Consider the following 27,109-nt stretch of genomic DNA (forward strand, 5'->3'; position numbering starts at 1 on the left):
GTAGACACAGAAATGTTGTACGCTCTCAACCCCAGGCTGCAAAGATAAATAGTATGAAGGTGAATCTCCTTCCGGTTTTATTATTTCAACTTGACTCGTGAACCGGATGCAGTGGGTTGGAAACCGGATTTTGAGAGCGCCCGTGAGGAAGTCTACCGTCGCCACACCTGCTGCGGGGTTTATTCTTCATCTGTCCCCCTCTGTGGCCATCTGACTTCACGGAGCACTGATGCTTACGAGCGGGGTCTCTCAAGTTCCTTGTCATTGACAAAACCAATAAGGGAACCGACAAGTGAGAGGTCGCTGGATGGGAGAAGAGGGAAGCCGAGGGCCTTTGCAGCTTTCCTGTCTGCTTCAGACTCTTGCTCTGCAGCAGGTGACCGTCTCCTCCCTAGTGTGTCCCCCATGTGGCTCAAATATAACTTTGCCCTCCATTGCCTTTGTAGCCTTTACAGTGGGAGTGGTTTCCCACGGTAGCAGTGTTCGGTGTCTTGGCGTGTCTTCTCCCCCCGGATCTAGTGAGGTGTGATAAACAATTAAAAGTGCATACATTTAAGGTGTAGGACGTGATGCTCTGACATTCACAGGCAGAATGAATGATTACCGCAACCGAATGCAGTAGCTAATTTGTGGTGAGGAAATTGAAAATGCACTCAGGAAATGTCACATACAGAAATCATCATTAATAACTGCAGCCAACAGATAGTGCCTCACATGTTTAGAATTTATTCCTTCTAAAATATTTGTCATCTCCGACTACCACTTTCCCATTCCCCCACCCCCCTTTCCTCTTAACTACACTCTGTTACTATGAATTCAAATTTCTTAAGTTCCATATGTACTTGAGATCACACAGTATTTATCATTCTGTGTCTGGCTTATTTTATGTAGCAAAATGTCCTCGGATGTTTTTGTAAATGGTGAAATTCTTTTCTTGCTACGGCTGTATATAGTTTAATCTTTCTTCCATATTTTATTTGTCACTTCATCCGTTGAAGGACACTTAGCTTGTTTTCGTATCTGTGCCATTATGCATAGCGCCCTGATGAACACAGGGGTACAGATGTCTCTTTGATATACTTATTTCCATCCCTTTGGATATATACCCAGCAGTGGGATTGCTGGACCATTTCTTTTATCACTTAGATAAAAATGTCCCCCCAACTGCTGATGTGTTCAGAGGTGGAGCTTTTGGGATGGGGCCCTGATCATCTGATGACTTCACCGCTAAATGTGCAAGGCCTGCTTGGGGGAGGGGACACGTCTTTGAAAGCTGTACTCTTATCCCTCCCTCCCTCTCTCTCTCTCTGGCCTGTCGACATCCTCGTCTTAATACTTGCCAGGAGGTGAGCAGTTTTACTTTGTCACTTCCTTTCTACCCCGAGCCTGGCAACAACAGACTGAAACCTCTGAAACCATGAGGCAAAGTAAACCTTTCTTCCTTTCATGTATACGTCAGACGTTTTGTCCCAGGGACAGAAAGCTAATACAGAAGACCGATTCCGAGACGAGCAGCCATTGCTGTGACTAAACTGACGGTGTGGTTCAGTAGATCTGGAGCTGTTTCATGGGAGGATTTTGGGAAAAGCTGCGTAAACAAGACAGAGAACACCTAAAGTGCTGCAAGTAGGGCTTGATAGGTGATTTTGGTTGGGACTCAGAAGACCAGATTGCTGATGAAAACGCGGACCACGAAGACCATGTTCATGAGGGTTCTGACCGAAGTGAGGGCTCTAGTAGGAAGTGGACCAAAGGGCACACGTGTTTAACTTTGGCAAATGATTTGTCTATTTTACCCCATGCCTTGAAACTTTGGTGAGGCTGTATTTAAAGACAGTGAGCTAATGAATCTGGTACAGGGGGTTTTAAGATAGCACAAAGTTCAGGTAACAGCACGGACACTGCTGACCGATTTTACTCAGATTTACAGGGTGAAATGAGTGCAAAAACAGCGTTAAAAACTTTGAAAGACTTGCAGCTTATCCACAAGAAGAGGCGTATGTAAAGTTGGGACCTAAGAAGGTAGGAAGAAGGTGTGAAGGTGTTGCAGAGATCACCACCATTAAAGCACCCAAGTGCTTTGCACCAGGATAGCGGGAAAGATGCCTTGAGAGGGCTGGGGATTTACCTCAGTGATTCTGCCACCTGCCTCACAAGTGTAAGGTCCCAAGTTCGATCCCCAGTACCCCCCCAAAAAAATAATTGCCCGGAGGACATCTTGGGAATTAACCAGACTGCAGTTATCACAGGTTATAGGTGTAAAAGTGCACACTTCTTTAAAAGACCTGGCTTTGAAAAGAGAGTCCCAGAGTGCCCTGTTCACTCAGGGCCACCAAGGGAAACTGTGTGTTTGAGTCCAGCCAGGACAAGTTAACAATGCAGTGAGACCCTATCTCAAAATGTCAGAAAAGGGCATGGGATGTAGCTCATTAGGAAGGCCCTGGGTACAGTCCCAAGTACTACAAAAAAAGGAAGACTTGGAGATGTTATGGCTTGTATCTAGATGTCCCCCCAAAGCCTCACATGGTCATATGTAGCGTGTGTAATGTTAGGATTAAGCGTGCCCCACCCTGGGTGTGAGTGCTGTTGCCCTAACGGTGGGTAGCCTGGATGGGATATAAGGGCAAGAAGAGGGCTGCAGTCACCACTTGCTGCTTTGCTGCCTTCTGCCAGCCATGGACTATTTCTCCTGCACGATGCCCGTCAGCCATGGCACTCTTCCGTGGAGACGGCTGACTCTGAAATCTCCACAGAACTGTGAGGTATAATAAACCTTTCTTCCTTTAACTCTGGGTGTCAAGTATTTCGTCACAGCACGGAGGAAAAGTATCTAGGGCAGGAGGCCGGCCAATATGCGCCAGGTCCGTAGTCCCCGCCGGAAGGGTGTGAGGAGGGTGGTGTGTGAAACTGTCACAGTGAAGATGAAACAGCAACTGAGGGCCCAGAAATACCAGGAACGTGGGTGTCTGCCAAGTAGAGCTGCGGGTAGCGCGTGAAGAGAGTGAAAGAGAGACAAAGACGCAGGGCTGGGGCCGCCCAGGCTCTTCGGAACTCACATCGTGCTGCGCTTGTCGCTGGTGCCAGACCTGGAGCTACAGTTCCGATGTGTGCCAGGATTCAGTCCTGCCCGGTTCAATCCCTTTCTATTGCTCTGTTCTTCCCCTTCGCGTTTATCCTGTGCTACGTATCTCGGCACAATGTAACTTGGAGTTAAAAGAATTTTATAGGGGTTCATAGCTAAGAGTTTGCCTTGAGACTCAGCGGCGACATCATACGAGTAACGTTTGAGAAGTATCGAGACCGTCGATACTTTAGGAATCGCTTAGAAATGGACTGACCGCCTCTTGCCAAATGGGGTGAACAGGAGACTTCGGGGGCCAGGGATAGAATGTTACGGTTTGGATCGAAAATATCCCCCGAAAGTCTCAAGTGTTTGAGATGTGGGGCTTCTGGAAGGTGAGTAGATCCTGGTCGTACTAACCTCGTAGGTGGGACACTCCACTGATGAGTCCGTGGCTTCACGTGCTAGTAGGCAGTGGGGACTGCATGGACTATGTAGGGTAGGAGGGCACACTTGGGAAGGTGTGTTCCGTCCCCGGGCCCTCAGTCTCTCAGTCTTGCTCTGTTTTCTCTGTGTCTCTCTGTCTCTGTCTCTGTCTGTCTGTCTCTCTCTCTGTCCCTCCTCTTTTTTTTTCTTCTGTTCCCTCTGCTTTCTGGCTGCTGCTTTTGTCCTTCTGCCATGTGATGCTTCTGCCCTGAAGTCTATCAACCGTAGACTGAAACCTCTGAAACCGTGACCCAGAATAAACCTTTTCTTCTTTCACTTTTGTATGTCAGATAGTTTACACCCGTGATTAAAACTACTAACACCATATCACAGTTCCGTTTTTAACTTTTGAGGACCTTCACCTTGCAATGGCTGTGCTAATGTACAGCCCCATTCACTGGGCGCGAGTGTCTCTTTTACCCACATCCTCATCAGTGTGTTTGACTTTTTGATAATAACCACCCCACTGCCTCAAGGTGCATTTTGAGATCGCCCGAACCTTTCTTATCTATTCTCTCACCTCTGGGTGATGACAGTCAGATTCAGTTCCGCGTGGGGAGCTGATGAGACGCTTTCCCACTTATAGCACCGCGGAGAGAGGCAGCACTGGTTTATACGCACCTGAGTATGTTGAAAAGTCAGGAGCACAGGTTCAGACAGGGAAACCTTGTCTTGCAAACCAACGGTGGCGCTCACAACACGGGAGTTCAGCTTTACTCCTTGCATTCCTCTTGAATTGTTAAAGAAGGATCCATCCAGAATATTTCCAAGAGATTTGTAAGTGATAAGAGCAACTCTACTCACGCCTAAGAAAACAGAGAGAAATAATGTTAGATGGCTTCTACAGCTTAGGAAGTTGGAACATTACTGTCTTATTTGAGGGCATAAAGTAAATGCAATACACAATTAAAATTACCCGTGGAAATCCTCCAAATTGCACACATAGTATACTAGAAGTGGTTTGGGTTGCAGAATCTGGAACACATATTATAATGCCCTACACATTAGGAGGTCTATGTGCAAAATATTTCTATCAATGGTGCATAAAGATATACGACTCCTTTGTCACCAAAATCAGTGTTGTTACACAACACGCTTGTGCTCAGAAGGGTTGGCTGGCTATAGAAACCATACATCTCTATCCTCCGGGCCAGGCAGACACTAACGTGGGGGAGGCCTGCAGGATGTCTTACTATATTTAATTTATTATCTTCAGTTAACTTTTTATTTTTCTCCTCTTCCCCTTCCTTTCCATCTTCTCTCTTTTTGTCTGTTATCATTTTCTATCCGACTCCTTCTCTTCTCCCACCTTTTTTTGGGGGAAAGATTTACAATTTAATTCACAGAAGTTAAATCAGCACACGCAAGGTGCTCGGTAGCACGATGTAGTCTCTTCATGCAATTATTCATGACCCAAAGTGCAATTATTCATGACCCAAGCTCTCACTTTGGCCCAAGTCACTCACCACTCACATTATAATTTACTCCACTTAAAAAAAAAAAAACCCAACTCATCGATCCATCTTTTCCTTCCTTACCCCACCCTACAGCTCACAGTAAAGAATGAATGTTAACTGGCGGTCAGGAATGCTCTGGGGTCTACACAGCGGGCTTCTCAGTGTCTCAGGGCAACCACGTGCCTGTCTCTGAAACCCTTTACAAGCGTGCGTTCCGTCACTGTGTATTTCCTGGGCACCTACTGTGTCATGCCAGACATCACAGGCGCTGTGATAGGCAGTACACAGAACCAAGCCCTTGCCATCAGAGAGTCGGCGTTGTACTGGGAGAGATGGACATAAGTAACTGAACGAGTTAGAGAAACAGTACGTATTGCAGGTGCTCTACCAAACTGTGGTGAAGGAGTCAGGTGTGGGGGGCAAACGACCACGTGAGGAGTCAGACCAGCCTGTCATGGGTTTCTGCAAATAAAGCCACACGCCTCGTTTCCACACGATCTACTGCTGCTTCCAAACTACCGTGACACAGGCAATTGGGGCCCCAGATCTAAAATATCAACTCTCTGGTCCCTTGAGAGAGAGGTTTGCCAACCCGTAGAATGGAGGGGAGTTTTGAGATTACTGTAAATAGGGTGTGCATAGCACATATCTCGGAAGAGAGAGCGATTAAGACAATGATCGTCTATGCTGCTATGTGACATTTTCAGGCCATTACAAGGAAACAGGACATGCATTAGCCTATGCATGTTAAGGGAGCATGTCAATAGCGCCTTGTTTTAACCTCTGCCTAAGTTGCGAAGTAGACCCTCCATAAGAGAATCCAGTTTTATTCCACAAACTGCCTGATACAGGGTCAAGGAAGGCCTTTTCATTTCAACATGTAGTCTCTCTAACTTGACATTGTTGTGCCTCTGTGCTTACTGACACAGTGACTTACAGAAATAAGACAGTGCTTACACTTTGGGGGGGGTCAATAAAGTTCCCCTTGGACCCAGTACCTTTTCCGGCTTCTTTGAAAGCACCAGCACAGTTGATATCCATTGTGTTATTTCCAGCTTCCAAAAAGGTCTTCTTGTGACATTTCTTGGTTTCATAGACTGAAACATTAAGAAAATTGAGTTCTGCTATACTTGTTTCTCACACCTCAGAAATCTATCGAAGAAACTCCCTTCTTTGGGAATGGATGTTTTTACAGTTTGTAACACACCAAGAAAAATTAGCAACATGAGCAGAGCTGGTTTATTCATTTATGCTTTCCATTTATGTTTTCAAGGAAGCGTCCTAATCATGGAAAGTGTTGGAGGGACAATTCTGTCATTCTGGGAGGTGACAGATTTCATTCAGGCCCTGTCTCTACCAGACCCCTTGTCTCTTTAAGATGGTCATAGAAACCCATTTAGTGTGTCTTACCTATATCAAATGCAGAATTATTACCCTTTCCCAGAGAAGCAAAACTCTGATTCCATATGGCCATCTCCACAAGATGAAGTTGTTGGGTAGCCCGTTTTGCGATTTCCTTTTTGCTAATATTTTGCGCTGGAAGTTCCTTGCAAAGATAGAGAACTAATTAGGAGGACTCCCATTGAAGCCTAAGAAATCAGGAATATAGGTGAATTTCTGAATGAACCCAGAAAGCAACATTTATTCATGGACTATGAGGTGGGGTAGGAATGAAGTTTTTTTTTTTTTTTTTTTTTTTTTTTTTTTTTTTTTTTTTTTTGTACTAGGGATCAAACTTAGGACCTTTTGCTTGCCAGGCAGGTGGCGGCACCACTGAGCTAAATCCCCAGTCAGGAATGAAGTTTTTGATGCTAGATGCAGGTTGTTTAATGACATCCGGGGCAATGTAAAGCTATTTCAGAGTTTCTCAGTGTCTATGGACCTCTGAAACGAGAAAATTCTTGGTTGAGGTAGACTGTTCTTGGTCTCAACTTCTCTGGAAGTTGAGCTGCATCCATAGTTTCTAACAACTAGATGCCAGGAGCAATCCTTGCTGGGTCTTGATAACAAGAAGGGCCCCCAGATATTTCCAGTTTTCCCATAGGGAAGAGGACAAGGTTGTGCTCTGATGAGACATATTCTACCTTAAAAACCATAGGGCTTCATGGTAGTGTTTGAGTAGGATGGAGACGTGGCCAGACTCACTAACTATTTCCCAAACCCAGGCCTTACCCCACTCACTGAAACCTCTTCTGATGGTGTCTTCTCTATGTGGTTCTCTGAGAAAGAAAGTTAGCTATTAAAGGAGATATGGGAGAAAACACATCCAGTCACCCTCAAGTTAGATCTGTTCCTGATGTTTCTGCCTCCCATCCTAATTTCCCTTTAAGACCTCCAAAACATATTCTACAATGAACTTTTTTTTGTAATGCTAGGTATTGAACCAAAGGTCTTGCATGTGCTAAGTAAGCACTCTACCACTGAGCTACACCCTCAACCCTACAGTAGAATTTAAAAAGAGCATTAGCATGTGATTTCCAGTTGAATAATTCAGTCAACAGTATTTGTTGAGCAGGGACCCCCCCTTTTTTTTTTGGTTTTTTTGAGACAGGGTCTCACTATGTAGTTGAGACTGACCCAGAACTCACTGTGTAGCCCAGGCTGGTCTCGAACTCACAGCGATCCTCCTGCCTCAGCCTCCCGAGTGCTGGGATTACAGGCGTGCGCCACCACGGCCGGCTACAAGCCCTTATTAATTGATGCTCTTATTAAATAGGACGAGATGACAGGGGAACATACAACAGATCCCCAACCCATTGAGATTAAGAGAAAACACAACAAAAAACAAAACAACAAAGCAAAAAGATGGAGAGATGGGTGGATGAGAGAGAGAAGGGAAGGGGACGCACAGAGGGATTGAGATGTGTGGTGCCCATGCACCAACCCCACATGGGGAATTTAAGTGCTATGTGCTTCACACATTTACTAATACAATAAAATCTAAGGAGAAGAAGTAAAAATAAAATAAAAAGAGAAGGCTTTCCAAACAAATTAGTGGTAAAAATTCAAAGTGTGAGCAGGACTGTGCCCTCTCTGGAGGCTCGAGGGCAGAATCCGGCCCGCTTTCTCCTTATCTCTGGGGGTTGCCAGCAGCAGTCTTTGGGGCGTAATAAACGCCCGTCTACCTCCGTCTTCATGCGGCCATCTTTCCTTCTGTGTCTGCGTCCACCTTTTCTCTCATTGTATTTATTTATTTATTTATTTAGGTGCCGGGGATCGAACTCAGGTCCTTGCGCTTGCGAGGCAGGCAGCAGAACCACTGAGCTAACTCCGCAGCCCTCTCTCATTTTATAAGAACACCAGTTTGTTTGGGTTCAGGGCTTTCCCTAATCTAGTGTGACCTCATTTGGACCCGATTATTTCAGCAAAGTTCCTATTTTCACACAGGGTCGCACTCATAAGCTTAGGTAGGCTTGAATTTCGAAGGAACGGTATTTAGCCCAGCAAGCAGTTTTCAAGAATTATTACAAAATGATTACAGTCTCCGCGTATTGACGCCCACTCTGGTGTAACTTCCTCCCCTTGACTGTGGATGGAGTGACTCATTTCTAATGGCCAGAACACTGAAAAGTGACAGGATGTCACTAGTGGGATTGATGATGACAGACTGACTCACACTCTTCCTGGCTATTCGCATCAGTCACTATAATGAAGTAAACTAGAGAAGCCTCTCTAAGAAGTGAACACTATCTCCTACAGACCACCAGAGATGGCCGAGTGCTAAGGTCTAACAGCTTTCAAGAGATGGAATACTACCAGCAGTCACGTGAGTGGATTTAGAAGCAGGTCTTGTCCCTAACTGAGGCTTTATATGAAATTATTTTCTCGGAACAGTTCCTTGATTGCGGATGTGAGGGACTGAGATTCAGAAAAAAACCAAGACTCCCGACCCACAAAAAGTATGAAACAGTACACTTCTGTACTGCTTTAAGCCACTTTGTGTTGGAGTAAGTTGACATACGGTGACATATAACTGAGTAGATTCTATTAATATTCTCACATATATATGAGACATTTAGGTAAGTTGAACCCTAACCAAAAGTCAACCGGTTGGGCTGGGGATTTAGCTCAGCGGGGCCGCACCTGCCTCGCAAGTACAAGGTCCCGAGTTTGATCCCCGGTACCAGCAAAAACAAAAGTCAACTGGTGAGTTGAGGAAATACCAGTTGATCAGCACAGCACACAACATCATATGAGGAGCGAAGAGATAAATTAAACACACATATACACATTATGGTTTACCTCTGGATATTGGTTCAGTGCCTCATGTGCTCATAGGGGGCTGTGGGGGTTTTGGATCATGGGGGACATGATGCTCTTAAAGGATTTATAGCTAAATTGATGTTGGGAAGTGAAGCCTGGTTAGAGGAAATGGGTTACACGTGGCGTGGCGTGGAAAGGTCTATCTCCTCCCTCCTCTCTTGATTGGTTTCTGCTTCCTGCCTGCCACGCCTTGGAGCCAGCCACCGGTGGACTGAAATTTCTACAAGTTGTGAGTCAAAATAAACTTCTCCTTAAGTCGTGGGTGTTGGGTATTTTGTTCCAGCAATGAAGAAAGCAACTAACACACATACTGTGGATACCGAGTGGTGTATTTATTATTGTTGGAGAGAGATATTATAGATAAGGAAAAAGAGAGGCTCAATCCAACCTCTGCATTGGACTGGAATCAGAGGCACCAGAATGAACTCGTGAATTTTAGAGTAAAAACTGACAGTCATCGAAATTCAACGTAAGATCAATGAGAGCTAAAGGAATAGAGAAGTTTAGAAGAAGTTAAAGTTGTACTTTGGAAGCCCGGGAAAGTGACCCAGATTGGCGACATAAATTTGGAAAGCACACAGACAGAGGTGATTACTGATGCCTTGGTGACAACTCTTAGGAAAAGACCACCCAGCACCAGGACGGAACCAGGGACCAGGGTGAAGACAGATCTCTCTTCTCTTTCCTTGGACTCATATTCCAGGAGCTGTGACAAACTCTGCTCCTGGTCCTTTATCATGGCGGAAAAAGTATTGAGAAATTCTTACCATAACATTCTGGATGCTCAATTTCAGTAATACCAGCTAACCAGTAAAACCAAGAACTGTTGAGGCAGCTGCAGATGTAACGTCCAATTTTATTCCTACAATATGATACCTTCTTACACCTTGCTTGTCCAGTCTTGCACTCATTGATATCTGAGAATCAAGATAAAATACTGTTTTTTATTCCCACAGAAATGCACCATTTTCCTCTTGCCCACGGAAACTCTACTATCCAACATTTCCCTTATATGTCCGATACAATACCATGAAAAAAAATCTACAAGTAACTTATAAGCCGAGAAAGAGTTGATCATACTATCCAAGGATAAACAGAAAGGTCATGGAGTGAGGCCCTGCCTCACCCACCACGTATTAAACTGGATTAACAAGCCACAGTGAAGCCAGGAGGTGCTGGTGAATTAGTAAATAAAAACAAGCTGGTTCGAGTTGTAGTAACGGGGGAAAAAAATAGGCAAGTGAAACAGGCTAAAAGTTCAGGAATAAATCCACTGAACTCAGTCCCCGGCCCATACAGTTGATTTTTAAATGCTGAAGCTCACGCTGAGTTAAATCAAATTAATATACACAGTCAGAAACAAGGGAATAATGTGACGGCTAGTGAACAGGCTGATAGGGAAGACTGCAAGGTAGGTAGGAGGACCACACTATTAAATTTTAGCTCACGTGGTGCTTGTACGCACGTGTCCCTCTCCTCCATCATCCCGGTGGGTAAATCAGAGTGGAGATTCAAAAATCCCACAGAGACCTAAGATAGGAGTTGTCCTGGGTCAACAACTCACCCTCGCTTTTGCTATCTCCAAGGCTCTGGGACAGACAGTACAACTGACTGTTCCTTGTTGATGTGTCGTATGACAAACTGTGGGATTTATACGGACTGTGGGTTTGTGTTGGGGGAGAGGACATACGGACCAGCACATCTGTCACCCGTGAGTGACTGAGGTAAAACCTCAGTATCTTTACCTTCGCATCTGTCTTTGGTCCCAGTGAGGTAATCCCTCCCGGAAGGAGACTGGAATCCATTCATGCAAACACAGTGGGTGTGATTGTAGCAGATGGCATTCGCAGGGCATGCAGGACAGGGAGCTGCAGGGACATAAAGAATCCATTTGGTCATTGGCTCATTCATTCATCCAAGGAATAGTTCCTGAGCATCTAACATGGGTCTCACATCGTGGTGAGACGATTCCTCCTGGGACTCTTTTTTTCCCTTTGCACCCATCCCGCTGCTGAATTAATATAGGCGCTCACAATGCCCACCTACATCCCCAGTTCTGCCACTAGTGAGAGTTTGCTCAGGAATCAAACTCTCTGCTACCAGTACCTGTGTTTCTTTCCCCCAGGGAAAGCCACCAAATCCTCTGTGCTCATCGCATGGAAAATTAGCAGTTTAATGGTGTGTGCTCTCCAAGGAGCAGCAGTGACCGACAAGAGTCAGTCTACAAAAACACCCAGCTTCATTATGACTTAAAAATAACAAATGGCTTTGGGGAGATGAAGGAATCGGAACATTTCCTCAGGTAGGAAAGTAAAATGGTGCAGCCTCCATGGCACGGTGCAGCCACTCCTCAAAGGAGTAAAACTCACAATTCCCATATGACCTAGCAGCTCAACTTCTTGATATACGGCCAAAGATAACTAGAATCAGGCTGTCAAGGCGACTTTTATATCCATATGCATAGCACCAGAATTCAGAGTAGTCCGTTGGTTGATGGACAGATAAGCAAAAAACGATCACTGAACTGCATCCTCATCCCTTAATTTTTTTTTTTAAATTTTGAGGCAGGGTCTTGTTAAGCCACTGAGTTGCTCAGGCTGGGCTCAAACTTGCGACCCTCCTGCTTCAGCCTCCCAGAGAGCTGGGATTACAGGCGTGCACCACCATAACCAGATTATTCAGCCTTTAAAAGGAACGAAATTCCAACACATGCAAAAAACACAGACATGGTGCTTCGTGAAATAAAGTAGTGATAAAAGGACAAATTCTGCATGATTCCACTCAGAGAAGGTCCCTAGGGAACTCAAATTCATGGGGACAAAAAGGAGAATGGTAGGTATAAGAGGGTTAGGATAGGAAAAGAGAGTGGGTTGTGCATAGAAAAATTCATCTGGGGAAGAAAACGTTTGGATATTGTTAATAATGATGAATGCACAGAAGTGTAAATGCCAATGATCTGCACACCTGACAGTGGTTAAAAAGGTAAATTATATACAAGTAAAAATGTAAAACTGCCTCTTTACCCAGTGTGGGGAGTAACTCTGAGGCTCGTGTTCCCTAGTACATCCAGTGGTTCTCTGAAGAGGTCATGCTTCATTTGCTTCTGTGTGACTTGCTTGATAATGGACTCTATATCTTTCCTGGCTCTCCAAATTTACTTTCCACTCCCAGCTGGTACTTTCTGGGATCACTTATAAAGATAAACGACTTGCTTTCAGACTCTGTTTCTGGGATTCGAAACTTAAGTCTGAGGCTACAGCAAATTATTTCTCAGAATGATGTAGGACACATACTTTGAGGAAAGCAAGAGCAGAATCCAGCATCCGTCAACTATGTGATTTCTTTTGGGGGTACTGGAAATCAAACTCAGGGTCTCCTATATGGCCCTAAATGAGATCTTTCTATAGAGAACCATTAGTCAAGTGAGGATTACGTAAATAACTTATTTGTAGGGAGATCATGATAGTTAAGTACAAAGCCATATGGAATTTTCTCAGCTAAACTTCGTACCAGTTAAACTTGATCATGAACGTGGCTGGATAAAGAGACTCCTGGACAGATTACTGGATTTTGTAGATACTGAACCTTCAACGACTTGACCCACTGATTAATTCATAACTGGATGGGATATTAAGAGGAGTGACTTAGTAGGAGGAAATGGATCACGGAAATTCAACCTTGTGGATTACAGCTGGTCCCTGGTCCCTGCCTCCTTGACTCTTCCCCTGCTCTCCCTTTTCCAATACTATGATTTGAGAAACTTTTCTCCTTGATCTTCTGTCACGATATTTCTGCCTCAGAGAAGACCAACATTGAAAATTGGCTATTTGCTGTGACTGTATCTGACCATGTGATTCAAAGTCTTTTGAACTAGTTTGTTGGAGGGTAAAATGTTTGGACATGTGGATCACAGAAGCCTTAGAATGTGGTAGACAGATCGATGTGCAATTCTGGTCAAGACTAAGAGAGGGCTGTGCTCCTAAGGCTACAGATGGCATTGAGGACTCTATCAGGAGTTCAACTAAGTCTACATGCTACATCCTGGCAAAGAATTTGAGTACAATTTATCCATACACTAAACTTTAAGCCTGAGTTTAAAGGTGACAAATTAATTGATTTGATGGAGAAGATTTCAAGGCAGCCCAGTGTTCAGACTGTGGCACAGAGTACTGATGGCTGTTTTATTCTAATAATTTATACGGGGAATTTGGGAGAAAAAGCATAGCCAAAAAATTTTTAAATGTATATTTTCAAAAGATACAAGAAAAGCACATGAAAAATTAGGGCCAAAGGATGTGTGGGTGCTGAATAGATTTGCACCACTAAAAGTAAACCAAGTATGTTGCACCAGGACAATAGGAAAGATGTCTTGAGGGCATTTCAGGAATCACCAAGACCCCATCCATGAATATTCAAGGATACAAAAGCATTAACTTTTAATTTGTGGTGAAACCAGCTGGGCCTGCTACTTGAGAAGAGCCACACAGAGATTTGTTGGGATTCATTTCACCATGCTTAGCCACCCAGGCACTCAGCGGTCACTGCAGGTGTAACTAAGGGAAGGTGGCTACAGATCGAGCTGGTATCAGACTTTAGTGTTGTCTACATGATGCTCGTGTTGCAGGCATGCTGAATGCAGAAGTTCAGGTTCTTGGAGGCTTCCACCAAAATTTCAATGGAATATTGGAAGGTAGGGCAGTACATGGCAGAGTCAGGAGCCTCTCTGAGAGAAATATATGAAGCCAAAGATTCAGTGGAGACACCAAGATGTTGGGAATGTGGAACGTCTGCTGAGGAAAACTGCATGAAGTAAGCATAGCCAACCCAGGAGAGAGGCCACACGGGCACGGACAAAGGGATGGGGCTGTGCAAGCCTGTCAGAGTTCACATCGTGACAGCATGTGGCTTCAGTGCTGGGCATGATGCTGTAGGACTTAAAGTTTGTTCTGCTGGATTTTGGCCCGGGTCTTTTCTATCCCTCTATCCTCCCTCCTTTTGGAATGGGAATGCTTACCCTGTGCCATTGTATCTTGGGGTTATTAACTTGTTTTTTAATTTCTCTAACAGGGAGTTACAACTCAGGATACCCTTGCATTTCTAAGGAGAATCTGGACTTGGACATTTGAGCATTGCTGGGCTTGCTGAGATTTGGGGAAAGTAGTTAGTTTGTTTTGATTATATGTAGAACAGTTATGTTGGAAGGAATTATGATCTTGTTATTGTGCTTTATGGATATTAAGTATGATTTAAGGCGTTTCAAGTTGACAAGAGGTGGTGGACTGAATTAGTTAATTTTGACTGTCAACTTATCTCTATTTAAAGATTTCAGGAGAGGTGACTGGACCACAGAGGGCACTAATATCATCAATGGGCTGATCCGTTGAGGAGTTCACAGTGGAATGAGTTATTGGCAGTGGGGCCAGAGTACAAGAAGCGAGTCATGGGAGTGTGACCTTAAGAACTATGTCTGGTTCCTAGCCCTTTCCTTTCTTGTTCTTCTGCTTTCTGTTTCCAAGATGCCAGGAGTTGAGCAGCTGTCTTCTAGCTTGCCTTTCTGCCATGTTTCTCCCTTGGAGCCAGCTGACAATGGACTGAAACTTCCGAAACCATGAGCCAAAGTAACTAATTTCTCACTAAAATACATGTATCGGGTAATCGTCCCATCAGTGGAAAGCTGACCAATACAAACTCGGTGATTATGGTGGTGGAGACGGGAAACAGCCCTTGGAAACCGAAATACAGGCAGAACCTACGTACGCAGGTCTCAGTTCTCTCACACTTTCAAAGGGCCCCTCTCCTCCCTTGAAGAAATAGTCCAAATCCCCATTTCCTTTCCCCTGGCCTTTGGCCACGGGTAGACTCACCTCCAGAATTTTCTGCTTCTGATCCTGACATAGCCAGCAAGACGCTGAGAGCTGGAATAGAAAGGAGAGGAAATAATTCTGGAGTCTGCGTGGGGAATCTGCTTGGACAGAGTTTAGATCCTGACTCCTACAAAGACAAAGACTCCTGCCTAGATGTACATGCTAGCTTCCACGGAGGTGCTACAAAGACAAGCTTAACTGTGGGTGTCATATACGAAGCTCAGCAAGTGAATCTGATTGTATTTGCGTGTTCCAATTTCTCAAAACTCTGCACCTAATTCAACTTTTTCCTCTAAAACTAACACCAAAAGGCCAATTTTTCTATCTGTCTTCTATACTCACTTTTCTCTCCATCAGTCAGTCCAGACTTTCAGTCCAGTAGAAACATAATGTTAACAGTATAGATCCTTTTAAATTTTTTAGTAACCATATTTTGAAAAAGCAGAGGTGAATTTAACTTCAATAATATATTACATAAGAGTCAAGATGTTTACACTGCAATTTGTAAGCTTATGTTATCAATAAATATTAATTTAAAAATGATTTGTAAATTGTTTACATTTTTCCTATTGTGTATTGAGTTTTTGTGCCCTGATTCACATTTTGAACATATAGCACATCTTCAGCCAGACTTGTCACATTTTTGTTGCTTAGTAGCCATGCATGATCTATGACCATGGTTCTGGACAGGGAAGGGTCAGACCTTAGAGACTGATTTTCTTTGAACAGCACAGACACAGAGACCCCAGGAGGCTGATTGCTGAGTAAAAAGTCCAAATGAGTAAGGATGTTTGAAGATGATCTGTTTCTGCTTCCACTGTGTTGGAAGGGAGCTTCATATAAAGGCTGCGAACTCAGAGATGCAGAAGACTTTCTCAGCTCCTTCCTCTCAGGTTGTATACTGCCTCAAGGCTGACAGGCTTGGGATGGCCAATCACCTGATAAAAACTTTTGCCCTTTTCCTTGCAAGTTGACTGTGTCAGAATCCTTTAGTAAAATATGGATGCATTTTCTTTTCAGGGTTAGCATCAGCTCTCAAATGATAGAATTTATGGCATGTAAGATCTGCATAATTTTGAATTATGTCATGTCCACAATCTATTTAGATTCTCAAAGAACAGGACATGGGCTGGGAATATAGCTCAGTGGCAGCACATCTGCCTACTGTGTGTGAGGCCTAGGGTTCAAGCCTCAACACTGCAAAGAAAAGCCACTGGAACAACACGAAAGACGAGTCTCACTCCTCCTACGTCCTCCGTTATATTCATACAATGAAGCACTGCTCTGCCACAAAGAAGGATAAACGAGGCATTTTTAGGTAAGTGGATGCCCCTTGAGATCGTAATCTTAGGGGAAATAAATCAGACACACAAGTTTAAGTATGGCATTGCTCCTCTTCTGTGAGAAACCCAAAGGATAAATAAGGAGCAAAATGGAGGACGGATATTAGGAAGCAGGGAGAACATGTTTAAATAGGAAGGACAGCAAAGAGATGGGACGGGGAAGAGGAGGTGAGGAAGCAAGGGAAAAAGGGATTTAAAGAAAAAATAGAATTGAAGGAAAAAATGTAAATCGAGCTTTCGTAAATGGAGAGAAGAAAAAGGGTTGCAGGGAGGGGATAAAAAGGGGACAAAAAAGGAATTAAGTGTGTTATGTACATGTGCAAATCCCCTATGATGAATATGATCACTATGTATTACAAACAAGTTCTAATAAAGAATCATGTTGAAAAGGTTATATTTAATGATTCAGGCATAATACTGGTAAATCATATGACTGTGTCATTTTTCTAAGGCAAAAAAAAATCACTCAAGCATAAGCATAATTACACAAACGTGTATTTCCTTATTCTGACAGGGCAGAAACAGGCAAACAGTGGGCTTATTTTTGGAATGGTTTTGCACTAAGAATGGTTTTACATTCAAAAATAAAACAAAGAATAGTATTTCATAGCACATTAAGGCTGTAAGAATTTTCCATTTCTATGTCTCTAAGTAAAGTTTTATTGGCACACAGATGTACTCATTCTTTTATATAAGGCCTACGGAGGCATCCACGGCACTGGGTAGTGAAGGCAGAAGTCATATGGTCTGCAAAGCTAAAGATATTAACTGGCTGGCCCTTTACAGAAAAGTTTCCTCAGGCTTGACATAGTATTGAACATTTAAAAATCTTCTGACACATCTCCCATCCTTAAACTCTATTTGTTTTCTCCTGCAGGTGTTTTTGTTGCCTCTAAGATCTAAAGCCCAGAGCAGAGGTGTGGATGGGTCCATGTTATAATATACTGAGCCACAGCATTCCAACCCTGGATCCTCTCGGTGGCTGACTGGTGTAGGAGGTACTGGAAGTGTCCAGGTAACCTGCTCCAGAGGGGTTTCTATCTATGCAGGTGACTTTTTTTTTCTGGTACCAGGGATTGAACTCAGGACCTTGTGCTTGTGAGGCAGGCATGGAACTACTGAGCTACATTCCCAGCCCTAAAACGACGTTTAAAAATGACTATGAAAGAGAGCATTTTTTACTCTCCATGGGACACAGGCCAGAAGAGTTTGGGGATTGTTTTGTTTCTTTAAAAGTCCTTGGTAGGATTAAGTTCCACTCGCCCACAGTAGATTTTCACATCCCTTATCAACTTTTCACCCTTCCTTTAGTAGTTCCTCTTTTGTAATTCCTGGAATCCCCTCCAAAACAAGTTGCTTACATGTGTTCCAGTGACTGTTCTTTTTTTAAATTTTAAAATTAATTAATTAATTACTTTTTTTTTGGAGACTAAGTCTTGCTATGCAGTCCAGGCTGGCCTTGAACTAAGTACGTAGCCCATCCTGGTCTTGAACTCGTGGTGATCCTCCTGCCTCAGCTTTTTGAATGCTGGGATGACAGGTGTGTGCCACTGTGCTCAACTCTGTTCTTTTTAATTAAATTTTTACTTTGAGATACATAATGGTGAATCCCCAAGGAGTCATGTGAAAAATTACAGCGAGTCCATGCTGAATTCTAGTGTCTCCCAAGGGTAATGTCTCACAAACACATGGCACAATGTGAGAATTCAGATATTTCAATGGAAATACCCAAGATACAGAACACATCTGTTTTCATAGGAAAATGTGCATTGTGCCCTTATAGTTTTACCCCCCTTTGTTCCTTCTTTTGCCATCTATGAAGCCTCTTTAATCACTATTCTGTTTCCTAAATTTATAATATTTTCACTTCAAAAAAGTTATTTAAATTCCTGGGGGGCTGGGAGTTTAGCTCAGTGGTTCTGTCACCTGCCTTGCAAGTGCAAGAACCCGAGTTCATTCCCTGGTACCAAAAAAACCAAAAAACAAAAATAAATTCCTGGGGAGCAGCAGTGTGGACCAGAGTGGCATAGCTGCATCCAGATCCCAACAGGCAGATCCCAGGGCTCTGCCCTGTCCCCAGAGGTTCAGACACACCCACCCAAGCCAAAGGCCTGCCCAGAAAAGAGCTGCACAGGTGCATAAGCAACAGCCAGAGGCTTGCCCTGATACCACTGATAAGTGGGTAGACACACGAGACAGAAGCCTGCTCAGACAACAGGAAACGGGGCACACAGCCCCCAGCCAAAGGCCCTCCCAGACAATAGGTATACAGGGGCCCCAGCAAGAGGCACACCTAGATACCATCCCAAGTGTGCACAGGCCCCAGTAAGAAGTCTGCCCAGACAACGGGTGAGCGCAGGGATCCAGAAGGCCGCCGTTCTGAAGCTAGGAATTGGTGCAGAGGTGCACAGCAGAGAAAAGGCCACTCGGTGGCTTGCTGAGAATTGAAAGCCTCTGGGTGGGCAAAAAGCTGCCTCAAGAAAGTCACAGCAGGCTGCATCTGTTAAAATGAGAAGACATGGAAACAAGTCCCCAAACCACACTTTCAGATCACCCAAGGCAAACTCAAGGGGCAACGAGATGGAACACTCTGATACTCAACCACCTGGACTCCCTGAACTGGCAACAAAAGGAAATCTGGAAAAAATGAAATCAGAAATAATTTCTCAGATAACAGCAGAGATTGTACTCATAGTGCAAGACCTGACTGATAAATCTAGAGCAGACACAGATAAAAAGTAGAGGAGCTGAGGAACGTGATGGATTCCCAACACAGGAAACAAATGGAATCCACAGAACAGAGGCAAACAGATTTCCAGGAGTAAAAACTCCATTGAAAGTTTATGCAGCAGAAGGAGCAAATGCGAGGACAGAATTCCAGATATAAAGATAGGACTGCAATTAGTGACCAGGAAAAGAAAAATTTCTTAAAAATAGTAAGGGACTGCGAGATATCAATCCAGCAGCTGCTAGATGATTCAAAGAAGAATAAATAACATAGGACTGATTGTAGTCAATGAAGAAACAGGAGACAGTGCAGACACATTAAAAAAAAAAACTGTTCACAGAAGTAATGGCAGAAAACTTCCCAAGTGGAGGAAAACAACTTGAAATACAGATAAGTGAGGCATATAGGATTCCAACTAGCCATGATTAAAAAAAAGCTACACATAGGCATATGTTAAGATTCCAGAAATCCAACAAAAGAACAAAATTCTACAATCAGTTGGAGAAAAGAAACAAATCACATATAAAGGAAATCCCATCAGAATCATAGCAGACTTCTCAACACAAACCCGCAAGGCAAGAAGAGCTTGGAGTGATATATTTCAAACCCTAAAGGAAAACAGTCTCCCATCCAGATTGATGTATCCTGCAAAACTATCTTTCGAAAATGATGCAGAAATAAGATACTTTCATGACAAAGAGCACTTTAGGAACTTCACGCATACCAAACCAGCACTCCAAAAAAAATTTAAACAATATCCTAGGAAAACGCAATGAGGATCACAACCCCATGAAGCCCAGCAGAATGAATCCATCAGGCATGACAAGAAGTTAAATGCAAAAGGGGAAAATCCAACAAAAAGAAAATGTCATGACAAGATAAGTCAATATATATCAGTTGTAACCATCAATGTTAGTGGTCATAATTCACCAATCAAAAGGAACCAAACAGGTCAAGAAGCAAGATCCAACAATATGCTGCATACAAGAAAAACACTTAATTAAAAAACAAACTTATAGACTGAAAGTTAAAGGGTGGAAATCAATATGCCATGTGATAGGAACCCCCCGCCCAAAGCAGGAGTAGCTGTCCTATTTGCAGATCAAGTGGGTTTCAAACCAACACTGATTAAGAGAGACAAAGAAGGACACTACATTTTTGCAAAGGGAATAGTCCAAGAATAACAGATGACAATCATAAATATATGTGCAACAAACACTAGTGCGCCCAGCTATGTAAAACAAATACTAATGGACATGAAAAATTAAATAAGCACTAATACAACAGTAGTGGGGGACCTCAATACCCCATTGTCACAAACAGATAGATCAACCAGACACTATGTAAAACAAATACTAATGGACATGAAAAATTAAATAAGCCCTAATACAACAGTAGTGGGGGACCTCAATACCCCATTGTCACAAACAGATAGATCAACCAGACAAAAAATAATGAATACTAGAACTCAAACTCTTGAACAAATGAACTTAACAGATGTTTACAGAGTGTTCCACCCCACAAAAACAGAATACACATTCTTTTCAGCTGTACGTGGGTTATTCTCCAAAACAGACCACATACTTGCTCATAGAATGTATTTAAGTAAGTGGAAAGGAACTGAAGTGACCCCTGTATATTATCAGACCACAGCGCAATGACATTGGAGATCAATAGCAGAAGAAACTGCAAGAATTTAATAAACACATGGAAACTGAACCACACACTTCTGAATAACCATTGAGTAATAGAGGAAATTAAAGAAGAAATCAGACAGTTCCTACAATTGAATGACAATGACAATACAGCATATCTGAATCTATGAGACACAATGAAAGCAGTTCTACAAGGGAAATTCATAGCAGTGAATACTCATATTAGGAAAACAGAGTGAACTCAATTAAACAACCTGATCCTGAACCTCAAGCTTCTAGAAAAAGAAGAGCAGGACACACCTAAAACTCACACAAGTGGGGAAATTATAAAGATCAGAGCAGAAATTAATGCAGTGGAGACTAAGAACAATAAAAAAAACAATGAAACCAAGAGTTGGTTCTTTGAAAGAATAAACAAAATTGACAAACTGTTAGCCAACCTTGCCAAAAAAAAAAAAGAAAAGACTCAGATCCATGCAATTAGAAATGTAAAGGGTAAAATTACAATGAACCCAGCAGATATCCAGAGTGTCATCAATCCTTGCTTTGATAATCTATATACCAATAAGATGGAAAATATAGAAGAAATGGACAGATTCCTAGATACATATAAATTACCAAAGTTGAATGAAGATGATCTAAAAATTCTGAACAAATATCGATCAATGAAATTGAATATGTAGTTAAAAACTTACCAACTAAGAAAAGCCCAGGTCTTGATGGCTTCACTGATGAATTCTACATGACATTTAGAGAGGAACAACTGCCACTACTATTTAAACTCTTTAATGAAACTGAAAGGGAAGCAATACTCCTGAATTTATTCCTGGAAGCAGGCATCACCTCCATCCCCAAAGCAGGGAAAGACCCAACTGAAAAAGAGAACTATAGGCCAATCTCACTAATGAACATAGATGCAAAAATCTTAATGGAAAATAGAATGCAGAAGATCATCAAGATCATACACCCTGACCAAGTGGGATTCATGCCAGGGATGCAGAGATGGTTCAACATATGCAAATCAATAAATGTAATACACTATATTAATAGAGCCAAGGACAAAAAATCATATGATCGTCTCAACAATTGCAGAAAAACATTTGACAAAATAGAACATGCTTTCATGACAAAAACCCTATAAAAATTGGAATAGACAGTCTCTACCTCCATCTGATAAAAGCCATCTATAAAGACCAATGGCCAATATCATACTAAATGGTCAAAAACTGAAATTCTTCACACTAAAATCAGGAACAAGACAAGGATGTCCACAATCACCACTCCTGTTCAATATAGTTTTGGAAACAGCCACAGCAATTAAAGAAGAGAAAGAAATAAAAGGAATAAAGATAGGAAAGGAAGAAGTCAAACTGTCATGATTTGCAGATGACATGATATTCTATTTAGAAGACCCGAAGGACTCCACCAAAAGTCTTCTAGACTTAACCAAGCTCAGTAAAATAGCTGGATATAAGTCAGTACACAAAAATCAATAGCTTTTCTGTCCACAAACAACAAACTCACTGAGAGAGAAATGGGACAAACAATTCCTTTCACAATAGCACCCCCCAAAATTGAAATACCTAGGAATCCACCTAATGAAAGAAATCAAAGACCTCTACTCTGAACACTATAGATAGCACTCTGAAAAAAGAGATTGAAAAGGATATCAGAAAATGGAAAGACAACACTTGTTCCTGGGTAGGAAGAATCAACATAGTGATAATGGCCATACCTCCAAACCTGCTATATAGGTTCAATGCAATCCCAATTGAAATTCCAGTAGCATACTTCACAGATCTTGAGAAAACAATCCAAAAATTCATTTGGAAAAAGAAGAGACCTAGAATAGCAAAAGCAATTCTAGACAACAAAGAGAAAGCAGGGTGTATCACAATCCCCAACTTGAAACTATACTATAAAGCTACTATGAAAAAAACAGCATGGTAACAGTAAATAAACAGACCAGAAGACCACTGGAACAAATCAGAAGATGCAGAAACAACTCCAGACACACTCAGCTCCCTCATCTTCGACAAAGGAGCCAAACATCCTCACTGGAGGAAAGACAGCCTGTTTTAAACATGGTGCTGGAAAAACTGGATTTCAACTTACCGAAGATTAAAACTACACCTATATCTCTCACCATGCACTAAACTAAAATTGAAATGGATTAAAGATCTTAATATGAAAATAGAAACACTAAAACAGCTGGAAGAGAGGTTAGTAGAACTCTTGAAGTCATTGGTGTAGGAACAGATTTTATGAACAAAACCTCAGTTGCCCGTGAACTAGCACACACACACAAAAAAAAAAATCAACAAGTGGGATCTCTTCTTATTAAAAATCTTCTGCACGGCAAGAAAAACCACCAACAGTGTGAAGAGATAACCTGCAATGTGGAAAAAATTTTCACCAGCTGTTCCTCAGACAATGGTCTACTATCTAGAATATATAAAGAAGTTTAAAAAATCAGACCTAAATTGAAAGACCCAATTAAAAAAACCAGCATCTGAAATGAACAGACATTTCTCAGACAAAGAAGTAGAAATAGGAAATAAACATATGAAAAAATGTTCAATGTCACTGGTCAATTGAGAGAGGCAAATGAAAACAACACTGAGATTCCACCTCACCCCAGAAAGAATGGCTGCTATCATGAAAGCAACCAATAACAAATGCTGGCGGGGTTGTGGGGAAAGAGGAACCCTTCTCCATTGTTGGTGGGAGTGCAGACTGGGGCAATCAGTCTGGAGATTCCTCAAAGAACTAGGATCAGAGGTCCCATTTGACCCAGCTATTCCCCTGCTGGGTATCTTCCCAAAAGAATAAAAAATATCATACCACAGTTATACATGTGCACCAATGTTTATAGCAGCACAACTCATGATAGTTAAAACTTGGAAGCATCCCAATTACCCATCAACTGGAGGCTGGATAAAGAAAGTGTGTGTGTGTGTGTGTGTGTGTGTGTGTGTGTGTGTGTGTGTTAAAATAAAATGGAGTACCACTCAGGATAAAAATGAGAAGTCAGAGACATTTTCAGTTAAATGGATGCACATTGATACTCTTAAGTGAAATAAATAGGACACATATATGTAAATACTGAATAGTTTCTCCAGTGTGAGAAACTGAAAGTGTAAATAAGGACTAAAAACTATAATAGATAATGTGAAATAGGAAGAAAAGAGGAAATTGGAGGGGTAGGGGAAAGGAAAGAAAGGCATGGAATATGACAGAATGAAAAAGTGGAAACAAAGACTGTGTAGATAGGGAGGGACGGAGGAGTTGAAGGGAGGGCAGGGGAGTGGGGGAAAAATAAGAACCAAGATGGATTATGTGAAGGTGCAGATTTCCAACGATGAACGTCATTATACTGTACACCTTAAATGCACCAATGCAATTAAATAGTTGTGTAAATGGAATTGTGAAGTATATAAACATCTAGGGTTGTGATTTTTCACTCAGCGCAAGTCTCTGCAGATTTATCCAGGTTTTAAAAATGTTTCACTCGCTTTTTCCTTGTAATGGACGAATGGCATCCCACGGTGCCCGTGCGCTCCAGTCTATATAACGACTCAGCAGTGGAAGGGTGTCTGCAAGGCTTACAGTTCTGGCTGTGGACATCCCTGTGAGTGGGACATTCTGTATCCCTGGTTTCATTTCCCAGAGGTGCCGGGGCCAGGTTACACCCCCACTACAGAATGGGTCACCAAGTTTCTCTGCGTCCTCTATAGCATCGGCGTTGCCATTATTTTTAATTTTCCTGACTCTGGTGGTTGTATGGTTTCCTCTCGTTAGGGTTTTAATTTGTTTTTTCCAGGTGATTCACCGTATCAAACACTTCCTCCTGTGTTAATCCTGCTTTCCCTATACATTTCTCAGTGAAATATTTTTCATGTGCTTTGCCATTTTCAAATCAGAATTTTAACTGTGGTTTGAGAGGCCTTTATATATTCCTGACATTACTATTCAGTATGCAAAAATTTTCCAGCCCAGATCTTGTCTTTTATCTTCGTAACTACATCTTTTGTAGGAAAAAAATTTTCATCTAGATTTTGAAATCCAATTTCAGCTTTCCTTTTAGAAATTATGTTTTAGTTTCACGTTTCACTACATAAATGTAGATCCTGAGGTTTCTCTCTTACTTTTTTCCCCTAAAGTTTTGTATTTTGCACGTAACGCAGAGACTCGTTTTGAGAGTTTTTCTTTGTTTAAAATGTGAGATTTTGTTTTGCTTTTGTTAATTGTAGATTCCTAGTTGCTCTTGCAGCATTTAATAGTGTTACCTCTCGGTTCTACTTGGAGAACCCCTTCCTAAGGAACTTAGTATGAGACTTTTTAGCCATGCAGTTATCGCTGGAGGAAGAGACAAACGTAGGGTAGGAAACAAAGCTGGGATAGGAGGGTGTGGGGAAAAGAGAATTTTTGCTTCACTTACCCAGTAGCAGCAACAGATACTTTATCTTCATAGTGCTGAGATAACAGAAAGAACAACCTGAGAATCCCTCTTGACAAGCGTTCCTGAAATAAATAAAGCCCATGTAAACAAATTTCTGAGGGCCAGAAAAATTGAGATACCAGGTGGTCAATGAATATAAAAAAGATGCTGATTTATCGTTCTCTGTTGACCCAGTAATTCTGTTCCTAGGAAACTATTTCAGGACAAATGTTGCAAGTGTGTTGACAGCAGACCTGGGTATAAGAAACAAGTTTACCGCCCAAGAATGGTGAAGAATACACGTGCTGTACTTTACAATTCTTCTCTACAGCAATTAGCAAAGTTCATACTGGCAAAAACGATCTAGGGTTTTCCTTTACACATTTATCATTTGTTTGTAAATTTTTGCAGAAGTGCTTGACATCACTGTAAACAAGTTTTCCACAGACTTTAGAAAACATTGTGTGAAGTGTTCTCTCTATGGACATCATTTAAAAATTTAAGACGCTTTCTCCTCGTTTACTCTTTCATTAATTTATGTTTTGGGTTTCTCTTGAAAGAAAACTGCAAGATATTAAACTTTCTTATCTGCCTTACCTCACTTACGATTGAATGTTAGTGAGCAGTTGAGATAAAATTTCCAGTGTTCATTAGCAGAGATAATGTGCTTTGCAAATATGATAAACCACGTAAGTGGTAATGCCAGCTCTCAGCACCAGATGGAGATATACCTAAATACATTTCACAAAGGACCAGGGATTTAGCTCAGTGGTTCTGGTGCCTGCCTCGCAAGCGCAAGGGCCTGAGTTCGATCCCCAGCACCCCCCCCAATCATAAAGAGGAAATGGAAAGACAGCACTTAAATATGTACAGTGCAAACAATTTGATATCACACATTAAAAACAGTGTTTGGGTAGCGTTAGGATGTAAAGGAGATTGCAGAACAAAATGCAGATTATCACATTCAAAGAAATTACAGATGGAGCCAGGAGTGGTGGTGCATGCCGGTAATCCCAGCACTCGGGAGGCTGAGGCAGGAGGATCGCTGTGAGTTCGAGACCAGCCTGGGCTACACAGTGAGTTCCAGGTCAGTCTCAACTACATAGTGAGACCCTGTCTCAAAAAATAAAAAAAAAAAAGAAATTATAGATGGTGAAAAAGGAATGCCATTAAGAGTGATTTTAAATTTCTTTTTATTTAACTTTAACCATAATTTTTAAAACATAGATTCAGCAATGTTAAAATAATAGTAACAACAAAGTGTTTTCATAGAAGAAATGAAACACTTGAGAAACAGTTTTTAGATATCATCATGTGTTCTAATATATCCATTCTGGTTTGATCTCTGAGTTTGGAATCTTTTAGGAATTGCTGCTGGTTTGTTTGTTTGTTTGTTTGTTGGTATTAGATTATTGGCTTAGTAAACGTTTATTTTCTTCGTACATGTTTTCAATACAGGAAGTTTCCTGTCGTCTTTATAAAGCGCGTCTCTCTCCACACACTGCCCACACTTGGCGCTGCGATTGGCCGTCAGCAGGCGTCATAAAGCGATGCACAGCAATTCTAAGTGGAAATTCCAGGTTTTCAGCGGCAAGTGGAGTGGTCGTGTGGTTATGGCTTTGTTCTCTACTTGGCAAACACAGATCTGAGAGGAGGCACCTACTTCACAGCATGGTTGCGATTCAGCAAGGCGAGCCTGCGGGAAAGGGGTGCAGGGCCAGGAGGGAGGACAGGAAACACCCAGGAGTCCGAAGGGCGGGTCGTCGGGCGCACATCGCGCCATCGTCACCGCAGCTGTGCACATTTAGAAA

At 42.2% G+C, this 27,109-nt stretch overlaps 1 protein-coding gene across 1 annotated transcript in view; it reads right to left on the reverse strand.

The window, feature by feature from the left end:
- Window positions 1-10,102: 10,102 nt before the first annotated feature.
- The window catches only part of Adgre1 (adhesion G protein-coupled receptor E1), a 116,954-nt gene continuing 99,947 nt past the window's right edge, over window positions 10,103-27,109 (reverse strand). The window contains exons 18-21 of the mRNA XM_033759845.1: window positions 25,299-25,381; window positions 15,132-15,182; window positions 11,013-11,135; window positions 10,103-10,184 (exon numbers count right to left, since the gene is read on the reverse strand). Coding sequence (XP_033615736.1) covers window positions 10,175-10,184; window positions 11,013-11,135; window positions 15,132-15,182; window positions 25,299-25,381 — 267 coding nt within the window. The 3' untranslated portion in view covers window positions 10,103-10,174. The remainder of the gene's footprint in view (window positions 10,185-11,012; window positions 11,136-15,131; window positions 15,183-25,298; window positions 25,382-27,109) is intronic.

This window comes from Fukomys damarensis, unplaced genomic scaffold (genome assembly GCF_012274545.1).
Source record: "Fukomys damarensis isolate Sample0158 unplaced genomic scaffold, DMR_v1.0_HiC HiC_scaffold_37, whole genome shotgun sequence".
Classification (NCBI taxonomy): domain Eukaryota; kingdom Metazoa; phylum Chordata; class Mammalia; order Rodentia; family Bathyergidae; genus Fukomys; species Fukomys damarensis.